At 47.8% G+C, this 17,764-nt stretch overlaps 1 protein-coding gene across 1 annotated transcript in view; it reads right to left on the reverse strand.

Annotated features, from left to right (window-relative positions):
* Positions 1 to 16,990, reverse strand: part of LOC129856074 (tensin-3-like) — a 104,576-nt gene extending 87,586 nt beyond the window's left edge. The window contains exon 1 of the mRNA XM_055924199.1: positions 16,870 to 16,990. Coding sequence (XP_055780174.1) covers positions 16,870 to 16,990 — 121 coding nt within the window. The remainder of the gene's footprint in view (positions 1 to 16,869) is intronic.
* Positions 16,991 to 17,764: the final 774 nt, after the last annotated feature.

A 17,764-nucleotide genomic window follows, 5' to 3' on the forward strand; every position in this document is an offset into this window, starting at 1 on the left:
TGTACAAAACATTAGGAACACTTGCTTTTTCCATGACATACACTGACCTTGTGAATCCAGGTGAAAGTTGATGATCCCTAATTTATGTCACCTGTTAAATCCACTTCAATCAGTGTAGATGAAGGGGAGGGAGGTGGTTAAAGAAGGATTTTTAAGCCTTGAGACAATTGAGACATGGATTGCGTATGTGTGCCATTCAGAGGGTGAAGGGGCAAAACTAAATATGTAAGTGCCTTTGAACTGGATATGGTAGTAGGTGCCGGGGGCACCGGTTTGAGTGTGTCAAGAACTGCAGCGCTGGTGGGTTTTTTCACACTCGACAGTTTTGCGTGAATGGTCCACCACAAGAATGGTCCACCACCCAGAAGACATCCAGCCAACTTGACACAACTGTGGGAAGCATTGGAGTCAACATGGGCCAGCATCTCTGTGGAATGCTTTCGACACCTTGTAGATTCCATGTCCCGACGAATTGAGCCTGTTCTTAGGGCAAAGGGGGTGCAACTTAATATTAGGAAGGTTGTTCCTAATGCTGTGTACACTCAGTGTATATAATATAAATGTATAATAGCTGAAGTATTATATTTCACTATACTGCTGAGGTGCAGACACTCTGGTACACTCTCAGGAATAGACGACATCCTGCACACAACACAAAAATGAAATATACAGCGCAAATTCAGCAGTGCATCATAAATTGTATATCTGAGAACAATGTGTATCATTTTGATGTGAGATGTGAAGTGAGGTGTTTCTGTTAGTATTTCTAACCTCCCTCAGGCTTGATGTTGAGCATGCCTTGAAGAACAACACAGAGGAGGAAGAGAGGGATTCCTCTTCATCGCTCCCTTTAGCGGACTGCTGAACATCCACACATACCTGATGTGGGGAGAGAGAGGGGGAGAGGAGAAAGAGAGAGAAAGAGGGGGGATAGAGAGGGAGGGGATAAAGAGAGAAAGCGAGAGTGGGACAGAGAGCGAGAGAGAGAGGGAGGGAGAGAGAAAGACAGAGAGATAGAGAGGGTTGAGACAGAGGAGGGGAAAGAGAGAGACAGAAAGCAAGAGAAAGAAAGAAAGAAAGAGGGAAGAAGTGTCACATCTGCTCCTGCCACGCCCTCTAGTGCACATCCTGTGTCTCCTTGACCTGCCGCCACTTCCCCAGTGCTCTCTCTCCCTCTCTGTGTGTGTGTGTGTGTGTGTGTGTGTGTGTGTGTGTGTGTGTGTGTGTGTGTGTGTGTGTGTGTGTGTGTGTGTGTGTGTGTGTGTGTGTGTGCGTCTATTTGTGTGTGAGACAGGTGTGCTGGAGTCAGAGCAGATCCTCACCAGCTGCAACCTGTTCCATAATCAAGACCTCTACAAATACTCAGTTCTGCCACTTTCACACTGCCAGATCGTAATCTCTGCTCTGTCAGTCCATGTTTCTAGCCATTTGTTCCTGTTGTCCTGTTTTCCCTTGCCTGCCGCTGTTTTTCTCTCCGCTACAGATCTACTCGCTCTGACTCTGGTCCTTGTCTCCAGTCCGACTTCTCGTCAGTCCTGCTACTCTGTCCTGGATTCCCCACTCTACGCTCCCTTCGATTCCCCTCCCGACCTGCTTATCCTGACCCAACACCTCTCGCTCCAGCCTCAGCCTCCGCATTTGGTTTCCGGCAACCCGCCCGAGCTTCCCCTGGCCTTGCACTCAATCTTCCCTCCGTGTTTCAATAAATACCTTGGTTACCTCATCCCAGTCTCCTCGTCTGAGTCTTCTCTTGGGTTCACCTGTTCCGCTCCGTGTGACAAGAAGTATGTCAAGTGATTGACCTCCCAAGTCTGACCCCTGACCGTGTAATGTCAGGCAAAACTTCAGAACAAGGAAGCCCTCAACCAGAAAACATCTGAATCTCACTGTTGACCTGAGAGTTGACCTTTGAAATATATTGACCTGTTGTGCAGAGAAGCTTTTGCAGATCAAGGTCAACCAACCAGATTCCTACTGTTTCTGCGAGGGAGTCATTAACGAAGACACTTTGTCGTTCGAAAAAAAAACCTTCTCATGGCAAAGTGGTCTAGGGCCAGGCCTGCACTGAGGGAGACACACACACATTTAGTCTAGACCCAGGTCGTCACTGAGAGAGACACACACATATTCAGTCGAGACCCAGGTCTGCACTGAGCTAGGCACACACATTCAACCTTCTCGGTGGTGTGTTCCAAATCCCTCATTCTGTCACACCTCTGTGAATCAGAGGTGCAGTTCTCTTTACATCCTGAAGGTCTGATATCTGATTGGAGGTTAACTTTACAGTACGGGTCAACAACTCAGACTTTGAATCCAAACAAGTCAGATAGGTGGTGGGCCATAGAAAGCTATCTGCTTTAGTTTTCGAGATGATTGATGTTGAGGGAGAAGCAGTTTTTTTTTACATATTGTGTATATGTATTTCTTCTGAAGACATTTCCGTTTATTGGCAATGTTCATTTTTGCAAAATGTTTCCAAATACTTATTTTTACGTTCGCTAGCTGGACAGGCAAACGGTGTTGAGTACTAAACTGTAAACCATTCAATACTTGTGTACTATCCAGTTACCATCTCTGATGATCACGTCAGCCAATCAAGTTCTCCGGATCTAAGGTACTAAACACCGCTGGTGACAGCTCGAGAGTGATCTCTATCTCTCTAGCTTGCTAGTTAGCTAGCTAGTTACAACAAGTAGATATGTTGCTAGCTAGCAGGAGCAGATAGCTTTAATCACTACCTAACATGTCATTCTGGGACAAGCAGTATTTTAGGTATCAGTTTATTCCAAGTAATAATTCAACCCTTTAGAACCCATAGCAGCCATCGACAGCCTTTCTTTAAATTACAATAGCGACCGCGAACAGCCTTGTTTTTCTAACAATATTATCTGTGTCAATATCGCAACATTTTCTTGCTAACAACCTGTTGTAGTATTCACATGGCTGTTGTCATCAACCAGAAACCGGAAACAGGGTATGTTGTCATTTGACTTCTCAAAAAAATAAATATGAATTACTCAAAATGACCGAAGTAGACACAACTTTTCACTGTGAAAGAGGCTTTATCTATGTTAGTTGGTGATACGGATTCGCACACATCCTTGCACTTTGAAAAGCGATGATGTCGAGGTGAGTGAAATACGTAAACAGCAGAAAAGGCAGTTAACCCGCTGTTAACCCGCTGTTCCCCGGTAGGCCGCCATTGCAAATAAGAATTTGTTCTTAAAAATAAATATATAGGTTTAGTGTTGTCGATGTTTGATGCTGTGAAACTTGGGGAATAATTTATAGATTAGCAAGTCATGTCATGTCATGATGCCTTGGTCGGTACAGTCGAGCACATCAGCTGTAGAGCTCAAATAATTGCTCCCTGTATCATGGAAATTGTAGCAGTGTTTATTTGTATATAGTCAGCTAACTAGTTGGTTGTTTTGTCTTGTTTTTACCGATGTAATTCATATGGAAACGTCCCAAGCTGCTTGCTAACTAGTTAGTCTGTCAGGCAAGAAAAGTTGTGTGTAGCTGTGAATTTGGGCAGCGCTCACAAAGCGTAAACCTCATCTATCACTTTCACCAGCTAGCCATACATAAATTAGCTAACTAGTCACCGAAATGAAAGCTAGAGTAAATGTTGTTTATTTGTGGGGCTTAGGTTATGATTTGTCATGTTTGCTAGGTGAAGATATTCATAGGCTATACATTTTTTATTATATATATTTTTTTAAATACCATATTTAACTAGGCAAGTCAGTTAAGAACAAATTCTTATTTTCAGTGACGGCCTAGGAAGAGTGGGTTAACTGCCTTGTTCAGGGGCAGAATGACAGATTGCCTCGTTTTCCTATTATTTGACTGTTCAGCTGTCGTGTTAGGTTAGTAGATGCCCTAGGAGTGGAGGTCATATGATGAGTTGGATAGTTGTTTACATGGTCAGCTAGCAAGTTGCTTGTTTTGTCCTGTTTCTACCGATGCAATTCATTTGGAAACTGTCACAGCTTCATAACTAATCAGCTGACATTGGCAAACTCTGTAGTTAGTCTGTCAGGCAAGAAAACAATTGATTGCAGGAGACAGAGAGTGTGTGTGTGTGCGTGGAATGGGAGCTGTGCAACTGTATCACACAATTTATTATGGAAACCCCTTATTAGGAAGAGAGTGTGTGTATGGTTGAGAAAAAGAAAGAGAGGATGGAAGGAAGAGAGAGACAGTGTGAGAAGGAGAGAGGGAGATTATGTTCCTGACGACAATTGTATCCTATTTGTTGCTCCTCTCCCTAAGTTACTCTGTTGCTCTAGGTCAGTGAAAGTGAAGGAAGTGATGTGGCGAGTCAGGGCTCAGAAGCAGAAGGCAGGGAGGAAGAGGAGTTAGAGATGATTGGAGAGATAGAGATGTGGCGCAAGGAGGAAGAGGAGTGGAGCCTACCTTTCCATAGAGTGTGTCTGCTCTAAGTCCCAACATTCACCCTTGGACCACACTGCCTGGGCCTAAAGTGACAGTGTCAGGGGTGTGGTATCCCAGGAGGTCTACCTCGGGGGATGGTAATAGAGGGGAGGTCCGTGAGGCGACGTTGGCTCCCTCTGCTGGGAATACGGGAGCTGGGCACCCCGACATGGACAGCTCTAAGTGGAGGTAATAAGAGGAAAGTGCCAACCAGCCGTGGAGGCCAAATAAAAGGAGCACGGCGTCACACCCTGACCTTAGTTATCTGTTTTCTTTATTATTTTGGTTAGGTCAGGGTGTGACGAGGGTGGATATGCTGGTTTTGTATTGTCTAGGGATTTTTGTATGTCTAGGGGTTTTGGTAAATCTAGGTATATGTATGTCTATGGTTACCTGAATTGGTTCCCAATCAGAGGCAGCTGTTTATTGTTGTCTCTGATTGGGGATCATATTTAGGTTGCCATTTTCCCTTTTGGTTTTGTGGGTTCTTGTCTATGTGTAGTTGCCTGTCAGCACTCATTTTGTATAGCTTCACGGTTTATTTTATCTTGTTAGTTTTGTTCAGTGTTCATTCTTATTAATAAAGAAGAATGTACGGATACCACGCTGCGTCTTGGTCTCCTCCCTACGACGACCGTGACACACAGTGGCACACCGTGGAAGAGAACGGGGAGAGACCGACACCAAGCCACAGTAGAGAAGACAGAGACTGAGCCAAACTGTCACGCCCTGACCGTAGAGAGCTTTTTATGTTTCTATTTTGGTTTGGTCAGGGTGTTATTTGGGTGGGCATTCTATGTTCATTTTTCTATGTTTTCTATTTCTTTGTGTTTGGCCGGGTGTGGTTCTCAATCAGAGGCAGCTGTCTATCATTGTCTCTGATTGAGAACCATACTTAGGTAGCCTTATCCCACCTGTGTTTTGTGGGTAGTTGTTTTCTGTTTAGTTTGGTTACCTGACAGAACTGTTCGTTTGTCTCTTTGTTATTTTTGGTCACAGTGTTCTGAGTCAAATAAAATCATGAACATGTACCACGCTGCGCTTTGGTCCACTCCTCATTCTTCATCAGACGAGCGTTACAGAGCGTTACTACCCACCACCAACGGACCAAGCAGTGTGGTATGGAGGAGCAGAGGGTTCAGGACTCCTGGACTTGGGAGGAGATATTGGACGGTAAGGGACCCTGGAGAAAGGCTGGGGAATATATGAGGTAAGGCAGCGCAGCAGGCACGAGAGGCACGGGGTGATTGGTGGAGTCAGGCGATAGACCTGAACCAACTCCCCGTGCTTACCGAAAGCAGCGTAGTACTGGTCAGGCACCGTGTTATGTGGTGAAGTGCACGGTGTCGCCAGTGCGCGCTCATAGCCCGGAGCGCTATAGGCCAGACCCCGCAAGTGCCATGCGAGAGTAGGCATCCAGCCAGGGCGGATTTTGCCAGCTCAGCATGTTTGGTGTCCGGTGCGCCGTTTCGGCCCAGGGTATCCTGCACCGGCTCTGCGTACTGTGTCTCCGGGGCGCTGGGAGGGTGCAGTTTGTCCTATGCCTGCGCTCCACACGTGCCGGGCTAAAGTGGGCATTGAGCCTAATGGAGAAGTGCGAGTGGTAAGCACCAGATCTCCAGTGCTCCCCCACAGCCCAGTTCGACCTGTGCCTGCACTCTGGAGGGGCCGGGCTAAAGTGGTCATTCAGCCTGGAGGAGTGGTGCCAAGGCTGCGTACCAGAGCTCCAGTGCTCCCCCACAGCCCGGTTCATCCGGTGCCACCTCTACGCACCAGGCCTCCTGTAGGTCTCCCCAGCCTGGTGGGCCCTGTGGCAGCCCCACGCACCAGGCTGTCTCTGCGTCTTATCCCTCCAGAGTCTTCCTCCAGTCCGGACCCTCCAGCGACACCCTCCAGTCCGGAGCCTCCAGAGTCTCCCTCATGTCCGGAGCTGCCAGAATCTCCCTCATGTCCGGAGCTGCCAGAGTCTCCCTCATGTCCGGAGCTGCCAGAGTCTCCCTCATTTCCGGAGCTGCCAGAGTCTCCCTCATGGGGAGCTGCCAGAGTCTCCCTCATGTCCGGAGCTGCCAGAGTCTCCCTCATGTCCGGAGCTGCCAGAGTCTCCCTCATGTCCGGAGCTGCCAGAGTCTCCCTCATGTCCGGAGCTGCCAGAGTCTCCCTCATGTCCGGAGCTGCCAGAGTCTCGCCCTCATGTCCGGAGCTGCCAGAGTCTCGACCCTCCTGTCCGGAACTGCCAGAGAGTCGCCCTCCTGTCCGGAGCTGCCAGAGAGTCGCCCTCCTGTCCGGAGCTGCCAGAGAGTCGCCCTCCTGTCCGGAGCTGCCAGAGAGTCGCCCTCCTGTCCGGAGCTGCCAGAGAGTCGCCCTCCTGTCCGGAGCTGCCAGAGAGTCGCCCTCCTGTCCGGAGCTGCCAGAGTCGCCCTCCTGTCCGGAGCTGCCAGAGTCGCCCTCCTGTCCGGAGCTGCCAGAGTCGCCCTCCTGTCCGGAGCTGCCAGAGTCGCCCTCCTGTCTGGGGCCCGCTGCGAGGGTCCCCAGTCCGGGTTCGATGGCGAGGGTCCCCGCTCTAGAGGCGCCACCTAAGTGGGCCAAGCCAGAGGTGGAGTGGGGTCTACATCCCGCACCAGAGCCGCCACTGCGGTGAAATGCCCACCCAGACCCTCCCCTATAGGTTCAGGTTTTGCGGCCAGAGTCCGCACCTTTGGGGGGGGGTACTGTCACATCCTGACCTTAGTTCCTTTTTTATGTCTCTATTTTGGTTTGGTCAGGGCGTGAGTTGGGGTGGGCATTCTATGTTCATTCTATGTTTTGTTCTATGTTTTGTCCTTCTATGTGTTTGGCCTGGTATGGTTCCCAATCAGAGGCAGCTGTCAATCGTTGTCTCTGATTGAGAACCATACTTAGGTAGCCTGTTCCCACCTTTGTTTGTTATTAGTTATTTTCTGTTTAGTGTTTGTTGCACCTTTCAGAACTGTTCGTTGGTCGTTTTGTTGTTTTTGTTCGCGTATTCATCTTTATTAAAAGTATTATGTATACGTACCACGCTGCACTTTGGTCCTCCTCTCCTTCTCCCGACGACAATCGTTACATAATCAGGGTGATTTTTCCACAAATAGACAGGTATTTTCCTTTCTACGGTAGCGAGATCTTATCTATTTTTAACTGACTTGCCTAGTTAATAAAGGTTAAATAAAAAAATTAAATATGCATTGAATCCTCATCAATAGTTCACTACACTCAGATTATTTGAGGCTTGACACATTAATTATGCCCTCAGAAACTCAATGCTTGTGGGAAGTGATTTTTCTGTCCACACAGAGATATTTGAGTTTACATTTACATTTAAGTCATTTAGCAGACGCTCTTATCCAGAGCGACTTACAAATCCAACCATGCGTCTTAGCTAATTCTTTAGTCCTAAATCCTTTGAAGGACAGTGATGCTCAATGAATGCGGAATTGGGGGCTTAAAAAGGAACAGATTAGTGTTACTGTAACAGCTTAGTCATAACCCTCGACATCCCCTCACTCACCCGCTCCCTCTCTCATTTACTTATTCACTAATTCAATAACGCATGCATGCACACACTCACGCGCACACACACACACACACACACACACACACACACACACACACACACACACACACACACACACACACACACACACACACACACACACACACACACACACACACACACACACACACACACACACACACACACACACACACACACACACACACACACACACACACACACACACACCTCCAGTCAGTTGAGGCAGATGCGGATGAGGCTGTGTCTGGAAGGGTGATGATGAGAGTTAGCCACAGAGTCCAGGCTGAACGACAACATTGATAGATACAGCTGGTGGGTTTTAAGCTTTTTCGGCCGGATAGAACAGGCTTCTGGTAAGACAAGGGGTGGTCGATGTATATTTGTAAACAACAGCTGGTCAATGAAATCTAACGAAGTCTCTAGGTTTTGCTCGCCTGAGTTAGAGTATCTCATAATAAGCTGTAGACCATACTATTTACCTTTTTTTCCCGTAGCTGTCTAAATACAACCACAAACCGATATTGGCACTAAGCACACACTCAATGAGCTGTATACAGCCAGACGTAAACAGGAAGCGCTCAACCAGAGGCATCGCTCCTAGTGGCCGGGGACTTTAATGCAGGAAAACTCAAATCCGTTTTATCTAACTTCTACAAGCATGTTTATAAATGTGCAACCAGACGGGGAAAAAACTCTAGACCACCTTTACTCCACACACAGCGATGCGTACCCTCCTGATTCCTGCTTACAAAAAAAACAAAAGCAGTGACAAAACCAGTGACTCGGTCAATAAAAAAGTAGTCAGTTGAAGCAGATGCTAAGCTACAGGACTGTTTTGCTAGCACAGACTGGAAAATGTTCCGGTGTTATTCCGTTGGCATTGAGTACACCACATCACTCACTGGCTTCATCAATAAGTGCATCGATGACGTCGTCCCCACAGTGACCGTACGTACATACCCCAACCAGAAGCCATGGATTACAGTCAACATCTGTACTGAGCTAAAGGTTAAGGCTGCCGCTTTCAAGGAGCAGGACTCTAACCCGGATACTTATAAGAAATCCCGCTATGCCCTCCAACGAACCATTAAACAGGTAAAGTGTCAATACAGGATTAAGACTGAATCGTGCTACTCCAGCTTTGACGCTTGTCGGATGTGGGAGGGCTTGCAAACTATTACGGACCACAAAGGGAAGCACAGCCGTGAGCTGCCCAGTGACACAAGCCTACCAGACGAGCTAAGTAACTTCTATGCTTGCTTCAAGGCAAGCAACTTTGAAGCATGCATGAGAACATCAGCTGTTCCGGACGACTGTGTGATCACGCTCTCCATAGCCGATGTGAGTAAGACCTTTAGACAGGTCAACATTCACGAAGCCGCAAAGCCAGACGGATTACCAGGACGTATACTCCGAACATGTGCTGATCAACTTGCAAGTGTACTCACTGACATTTTCAACCTCTCCCTGACCGAGTCTGTAATAACAACATGTTTCAAGCAGACCATCATAGTCCCTATGACCAAGAACACCAAGGTAACCTGCCTAAAATGACTACCAACCCATAGCACTCATGTCTGTAGCCATGAAGTGCTTTGAAAGGAGATTCATGGCTCACATCAACACTATTATCCAAGAAACCCCAGACCCACTCCAATTTGAATACCGCCCCAACAGATCCACAGATGATGCAATCTCTGTTGCATTCTACACTGGCCTTTCCCACCTAGACAAAAGGAACACCTACGTGAGAATGCTATTCATTGACTACAGTTCAGCGTTCAACACCATGGTGCCCTCAAAGCTCATTACTATGCTAGAGACCCTGGGACTAAACACCTCCCTCTGCAACTGGATCCTGGACTTCCTGACGGGCCGCCCCCAGGTGGTAAGGGTAGGTAACAACACATCTGCCACACTGATCCTCACCACTGTGGCCTCTCAGGGGTGTGTACTTAGTCCCCTCCTGTACTCCCTGTTCACCCATGACTGCGTGGTCAAACACGACTCCAACACCATCATTAAGTTTGCAGATGGCACAACAGCAGTAGGCCTGATCACCGACAACAATGAGACAGCCTATAGGGAGGTCAGAGAACTGGCAGTGTGGTGCCAGAACAACAACCTCTCCCTCAATGTGAGCAAGACTAAGGAGCTGATTGCGGACTACAGGAAAAGGCGGGCCGAACAGGCCCCCATTAACATCGGCGGGGCTGTAGTGGAACAGGTTGAGAGCTTCAAGTTCCTTGGTGTCCACATCACCAACACACTATCATGGTCCAAACAAAGACAGTTGTGAATAGGGCACGTCAAAGCCTATTCCCCCTCAGGAGACTGTAAAGATTCGGCATGGGTCCTCAGATCCTCAAAAATGTATACAGCTGCACCATCAAGAGCATCCTGACTGGTTGCATCACCGCCGTATGACAACTGCTCGGCCTCCGACCGCAAGGCACTACAGAGGTTAGTACTTACGGCCCAGTACATCACTTTGGCCAAGCTTCCTACCTTCCAGGACCTCTATACCAGGCGTTGTCTGTGGAAGGCTAAAAAAATTGCCAAAGACTCCAGCCACCAGCCTCCAGACTGTCCTCTCTGCTACCGCATGGCAAGTGGTACCGGAGCGCCAAGTCTAGGTCCAAAAGTATTTTTAACAGCTCCTACCTCCAAGCCATAAGACTCCTGAACAGCTAATCAAATGTGTATCCGGACAATTTGCACTGCCCCCCCCCCCCCCCTCCCCCATTTTTACACTGCTGCAACTCTCTGTTTATTATCCATGCATTGTCACTTCACCTCTACCTACATACACGTATTACCACAATTACCTCGACTAACCGGTGCCACCGGTGCACATTGACTCTGTACCGGTACCCCTGTATATAGTCTTGCTACTGTTCTTTTATTGTTCCGCCTTAATTTTTTACATTTTTTTATTTTTTATTTATTTTTTATTTTTATTTTTTTAACTTCAGTTCATTTTTGTAAATACTTTCTTAACACTTGTTTCTTAAAACAGCATTGTTGGTTCAGGCCTTGTAAGTAAGCATTTCACTGCTGTATTTGGCGCATGTGACAAATAACATTTGATTTGATTTGTTTCTCTTCTATGTGTGTAATAGCTGTCGCTTTCCTCATCCTCAGATGAGGTGAGGAGAGAAGGATCTTCTGACCAAAATGCGGAGTCTGGGAAATATGCCATCTTTATTTTATAACGAACACCGATGACAACGAAAACAAACACTTTCAAAACTTACAAAATAACAAACGACGTAGAACGGAACCTGAACATAAACTCACATAACAAACGTAAACTCACGGACAGGAACGTTACATCGAAACACACGAACAGCCAAACAGTCCCGTAAGTGAAACACATCGACAACGACGAAGACATCACAGGAGACAATCACCCACAAACACACAGTGATAATGCCCTACCTAAATATGACTCTTGATTAGAGGAAAATGCAAACCACCTGCCTCTAATCAAGAGCCATACCAGGCAAACCGAAACCAACATAGAAACAGGTAACATAGACTGCCCACCCAAAACACATGCCCTGACCAAAAACACATAAAAACTAACATAAATAGGTCAGGACTGTTACAGTACCCCCCCCCCAAGGTGCGAACGCCGGGCGCACCAGCACAAAGTCCAGGGGAGGGTCCGGGTGGGCAGTTGACCACGGTGGTGGTTCCGGTTCCGGACGCTGTCCCCATACCACCATAGTCACTCCCCTCTTCTGTCTACCCCTACCACTGACCACCCAAACATTACCTTCCCCTAAATAATCAGCTAGCACCGGAACAAGGGGCAGCACCGGGACAAGGGGTAGCACCGGGACAAGGGGCAGCACAAAAACAAGGGGCAGCACCAGGATAAGGACCATCACTGGAATAAGGGGCAGCACCGGGACAAGGGGCAGCACCGGGACAAGGGGCAGCACCGGGACAAGGGGCAGCACCGGGACAAGGGGCAGCACCGGGACAAGGGGCAGCACCGGGACAAGGGGCAGCACCGGGACAAGGGGCAGCACCGGGACAAGGGGCAGCACCGGGACAAGGGGCAACACCGGGACAAGGGGCAGCACCGGGACAAGGGGCAACACCGGGACAAGGGGCAGATCCCGGCTGAAGGACTCTGGCAGGTCCTGTTTGGACGGCTCTGGCAGGTCCATGCTGGCTGACGGCTCTCGACGCCCATGGCAGGCTGACGGCTCTCGACGCTCATGGCAGGCTGACGGCTCTCGACGCTCATGGCAGGCTGACGGCTCTCGACGCTCATGGCAGGCTGACGGCTCTCGACGCTCATGGCAGGCTGACGGCTCACGACGCTCATGGCGCTCTGACGGCTCTGGCTGCTCATGGCTCTCTGACGGCTCTGGCTGCTCATGGCTCACTGACGGCTCTGGCTGCTCATGGCTCTTTGACGGCTCTGGCTGCTCATGGCTCACTGACGGCTCTGGCTGCTCATGGCTCACTGACGGCTCTGGCTGCTCATGGCTCACTGACGGCTCTGGCAGATCCTGTCTGGTTAGCGGCTCTGGCAGATCCTGTCTGGTTGGCGGCTCTGGCAGATCCTGTCTGGTTGGCGGCTCTGGCAGATCCTGTCTGGTTGGCGGCTCTGGCAGATCCTGTCTGGTTGGCGGCTCTGGCAGATCCTGTCTGGCTGACGGCTCTAGCGGCTCCTGTCTGGCTGATGGCTCTAGCGGCTCCTGTCTGGCTGACGGCTCTGTAGGCTCATGGCAGACGGGCGGCTTTGCAGGCTCATGGCAGACGGGCGGCTTTGCAGGCTCCTGGCAGACGGATGGCTCAGATGGCGCTGGGAAGACGGATGGCTCAGATGGCGCTGGGAAGACAGATGGCTCAGATGGCGCTGGGGAGACGGATGGCTCAGATGGCGCTGGGGAGACGGATGGCTCAGATGGCGCTGGGGAGACGGATGGCTCTGGCCGGATATGGCGCACTGTAGACCTGGTGCGTGGTGCCGGAACTGGAGGCACCGTGCTAATGATAAGCACCTTCCTACTAGTGCGGGGAGCAGAGACAGGGCACACTGAACTCTCAAAGCGTACTCTATACCTGGTGCGTGGTACCGGCACTGGTGGCACCTGGCTGAGGGCACGCACCTCAGGACTAGTACGGGGAGAAGTGACAGTGTGTACAGGACTTGGGAGACGCACAGGTGGCTTAGTGCGTGGGGCCGGAACTGGAGGCACCGAACTGGATACACGCACTATAAGGAGAGTGCGTGGAGAAGGAACAGGGCTCTGGAAATGCACTGGTAGCCTAGTGCGTAATATAGGCACTGTAGGTACTAGGCTGGGGCGGGGAGGTGGCGCCGGAAATACCGGACCGTGCAGGCGTACTGGCTCTCTTGAGCATTGAGCCTGCCCAACCTTACCTGGTTGAATGCTCCCGGTCGCCCTGCCAGTGCGGCGAGGTGGAATAGCCCGCACTGGGCTATGCAGGCGAACCGGGGAAACCATGCGTAAGGCAGGTGCCATGTATGCCGGCCCGAGGAGACGCACTGGAGACCAGACGCGTTGAGCCGGCCTCATGACACCTGGCTCAATGCCCAATCTAGCCCTACCAGTGCGGGGAGGTGGAATAACCCGCACTGGGCTATGCACACGTACAGGAGACACCGTGCGCTCTACTGCGTAACACGGTGTCTGCCCGTACTCCCGCTCTCCACGGTTAGCCTGGGAAGTGGGCGCAGGTCTCCTACCTGCCCTTGGCCCACAACCCCTTAGCCCCCCCCCAAGAAATTTTTGGGAGTTACTCACGGGCTTTTCGGGCTTCCGTGCAAGACGTGTCCCCTCATAATTCCGGTTACGAGCTTGAATCTCCGGTTTCCATCCACGTCTCCTAGCTGCCTCCTCATACCAGCGCTCCTGGGCTGTGGCTGCCTCACTCTTCTCACGAGAGCAGCGATTTCCTCCAGTTTGCGCCCAGGGTCCTCTACCAGACAGGATCTCCTCCCAAGTCCAAAAGTCCTTGTTGCTCCGTCGAGCATTTTTCCCATACCGCTTGGTCTCTGTATTTTGGTGGGTGATTCTGTAATAGCTGTCGCTTTCCTCATCCTCAGATGAGGTGAGGAGAGAAGGATCTTCTGACCAAAATGCGGAGTCTGGGAAATATGCCATCTTTATTTTATAACGAACACCGATGACAACGAAAACAAACACTTTCAAAACTTACAAAATAACAAACGACGTAGAACGGAACCTGAACATAAACTCACATAACAAACGTAAACTCACGGACAGGAACGTTACATCGAAACACACGAACAGCCAAACAGTCCCGTAAGTGAAACACATCGACAACGACGAAGACATCACAGGAGACAATCACCCACAAACACACAGTGATAATGCCCTACCTAAATATGACTCTTGATTAGAGGAAAATGCAAACCACCTGCCTCTAATCAAGAGCCATACCAGGCAAACCGAAACCAACATAGAAACAGGTAACATAGACTGCCCACCCAAAACACATGCCCTGACCAAAAACACATAAAAACTAACATAAATAGGTCAGGACTGTTACAATGTGTGGGTTTAATTGTGTTTCTCTTGTATCTTATACAGTTCAATTGTGTTAATAAAGGTCATTTTAAAATCTCTCTAGAAGCAACATATCCAGCTGCGGCCTGTGCTAGGCTAGGTCGCTGGCTGGCGTCCTTAGACCTCAGACAAACTGAGTACCCTAGAGTGCTGATGACCCTACAGAGCCGATGATATCACGTGTCCTGTAATGATGAAATCAGCCTGAATCACCGCCTCTGACAGTGTGTTCTCAGTGTACAGAGCAGTCCTCAAACCAAACAAGCCATGTCTAATTACATGTACTTTACCTGGATAGCACAAGTTGGTAGTGAGACTGTCCCACAGCCTGTTCTTCTCTCTATCAACTTAGAACCACGGTTTGGATCAATTCCATCTCAATTCCACTTGCTATTACACAAAATGAATTGATTTCTCATGGGGGAAAGCAATAGCTAAATCAAGTGACATGAGTTGACATAGAACTCCTCAACCGAAAGCTTAGAACAGTAGGAAGCTAAAGCACTTTTAGTAAGAGCAGATTAACATTTTTGTATTGAACCTTTATTTAACTAGGCATATCAGTTAAGAACAAATTCTTATTTACCATGACGGCCTATCCCGGCCAAACCCAGATGACACTGGGCCAATTGTGCGCCGCTTTATGGGACTCCCAATCACAGCTAGATGTGATTCAGCCTGGATTCGAACCAGGGACTGTAGTGACGCCTCGTGCACTGAGATGCAGTGCCTAAACCCAGTTTTACTCCTTGATGCTTAAACCATTCCATACCTGAAAGGGCAATTCTCCAGTTCCAGTGGGGTTAAAAAAAAATTGTGCCGGCGGGGGTGTTGATAAACCTTATAGAGATTGTTGATCTCAGATGAGGCAATCATAGCAGATAAGCACAGTCTTTTCTGGTTGCGGAACACCCTTTTCAGGTCGCTCTTCCTCTCGCAAGTCAGGAAAGATTGCAGGCACTATGCACCTGGCAATATGGTTTGGGGTAAAAAGCTAAATCATAAAATTTGCCAGAAAAGGTTGTGGAACGAGAACAACTCAATAAGCATAGGGGCAACAAAGAGAGGTAGGTGAAATGAAGGCAAAATGTAATGCAAATGTTGTAGTATATTCTACATTATTACACCCTAAACCCTCACCCCAACAACGATCATGCCTTAATTTTGAGAATTTGTAGAAATTTGTGGAAAAATGCTTTTCCATTCTACATTACCAAAAAGGGTAAAAAATGTACTTCAAAGACCCTGTTTATCATGAACAATGCCTGGATTAACAAATAACACGAACAGATAAAACATTGCAGTATGAACAACTGCAAAAGAAAGTAATTTCCCAAGGAGATAAAACCTAATTTATTACAGCACTTATTTCTTTAAAAAGTATACTATTTGGGCAACATATTACTATGTTATGTTGACTTGACTTTCCATGTGAAATGTGTATCTAATGATTGTTATTAAAATGAATGTGTGCCTCAATCCCTTTTGTAGGGAAATAACGTCAAGTGACATTCACAAGAGGTGAGTGGCCATACCTCTCCTCACTTTCCCTACACCATACAGTTATCTAGGTAACATACAATACACGACACCGCTCCGTGAACCACAAGATATCCAGTCCTTTTATCGATGTGATCAAAATAAACTTAGAAAGTCACAAATATAGGCTTTATTCTATTTGAACATATTCTTAGTTAGATAAAGTAAAATGATTTGTTAGCTTTAGTGTATAGTTCTTTACAGACCTATTTTGTCACTATATCTGTCAAAAAAGAAGATAATATTGTACTTGACAGACTACTGTGGAATTGTAATGGTCATAATGACATTTTCTTTTTTTTCAATAGAAATTAGGTTTCTTAGAGACAGAAGTCAATATAATTAAGAAACATAATTAAGAAACGTCATGAACACAATCTGAATGGTTCTCCAGATATTACATCTGTAGAACACTGGAACAATTCTGGTGGCTGACAGTTTTGCTACCGAATGGATGCTGGAATATATCGGCCACAAGCTTGACCCAAGACAGCTTGGATGCAAAATGGGCAAGTGGACTACAGATGTATTGGTCAGCCTCCTAGACATTATGTAAAATCCACTGATGCAAGTAAAACCATTGCACTTTAATAACAGCAGATTTTGCCAAAGTCTTCCACAAAGACCTTACAGTAGTAACAATGTGCCTGATTCAGCTAGGAGTCAGGGAGTCCCGTATCACCCAGGGCTGTACCTTTTCTTCAAAAGGAAGCAGAGGGTGAGGTACTAAGGCTCCCTTTCACCATGGCAACAACTGACCCTTATCTTCCTGGCCCTCATCGACAACACACTTCAGATGTTCAATCACAGGTGGAAATTCATTGATGACATGATCCTTGCAGAGGGCATTAGGGTGGGCCAGCTCTCCAGCCTTCAACATGGTCTAGAAAATATGTGCTCCTAGGTGGATGAGCACTCCATGCAGTTCAACCCAAACAAATGTAAAGTCCTGCATGTTTGCTTTACCCAACAACCTAAACGGACGCATTCTGCAAACAACATCTGATATTAAAATGATGGGTTCCAGGATGACATGAGGTGGACCAGCAAGTGGAAAATGGTAACCAGAAACTCTTTTTGTCTTAGTTGGTAGAACATGCCCATGAGGCATGCAACGCCAGGATGGTGGGTTCCATTCCCAAACCCGGCCTAGTCACCATCTACACCACACAAACTCGGACCTGTCAGAACAAGAACTGAATGATCTCAAAGATCATCCACCCCCTACATGACTGAGTTATTGAACAACAAATCATAACATCAACAACAATAGTTCCATAAACGTATGCTGCATGTATGTTCCTTTTGTTACATTTTTTTTATTTGTATCATGCAATTCAGAGTTCAGTTGTATTCTGCTATGTGAATGAATTAAATTAATTTGTACTTGTAATATCTAATCACAAATAAGGACAAAGCACTGGTAATGTCTAATACTTTATGCCACTGTGTAATTTTAGCCATGAATTTGCCACGAGCCACAGCATCCTGATAAGTTTTCTGGATTGCTTGTCATTCGCACACCGTATGTGGCGGACTAGGCTCCCAAGATATCTGAGTATGACAGGGTCAACAACGTTAGGAGAGGGCCTTTTTCTTCTCCCAATGTAATTACAGCTATCTTACACACACAAGGAAGAGATAGAAGGAAGAA

Source organism: Salvelinus fontinalis, chromosome 5 (genome assembly GCF_029448725.1).
Source record: "Salvelinus fontinalis isolate EN_2023a chromosome 5, ASM2944872v1, whole genome shotgun sequence".
In the NCBI taxonomy this organism is placed as follows: domain Eukaryota; kingdom Metazoa; phylum Chordata; class Actinopteri; order Salmoniformes; family Salmonidae; genus Salvelinus; species Salvelinus fontinalis.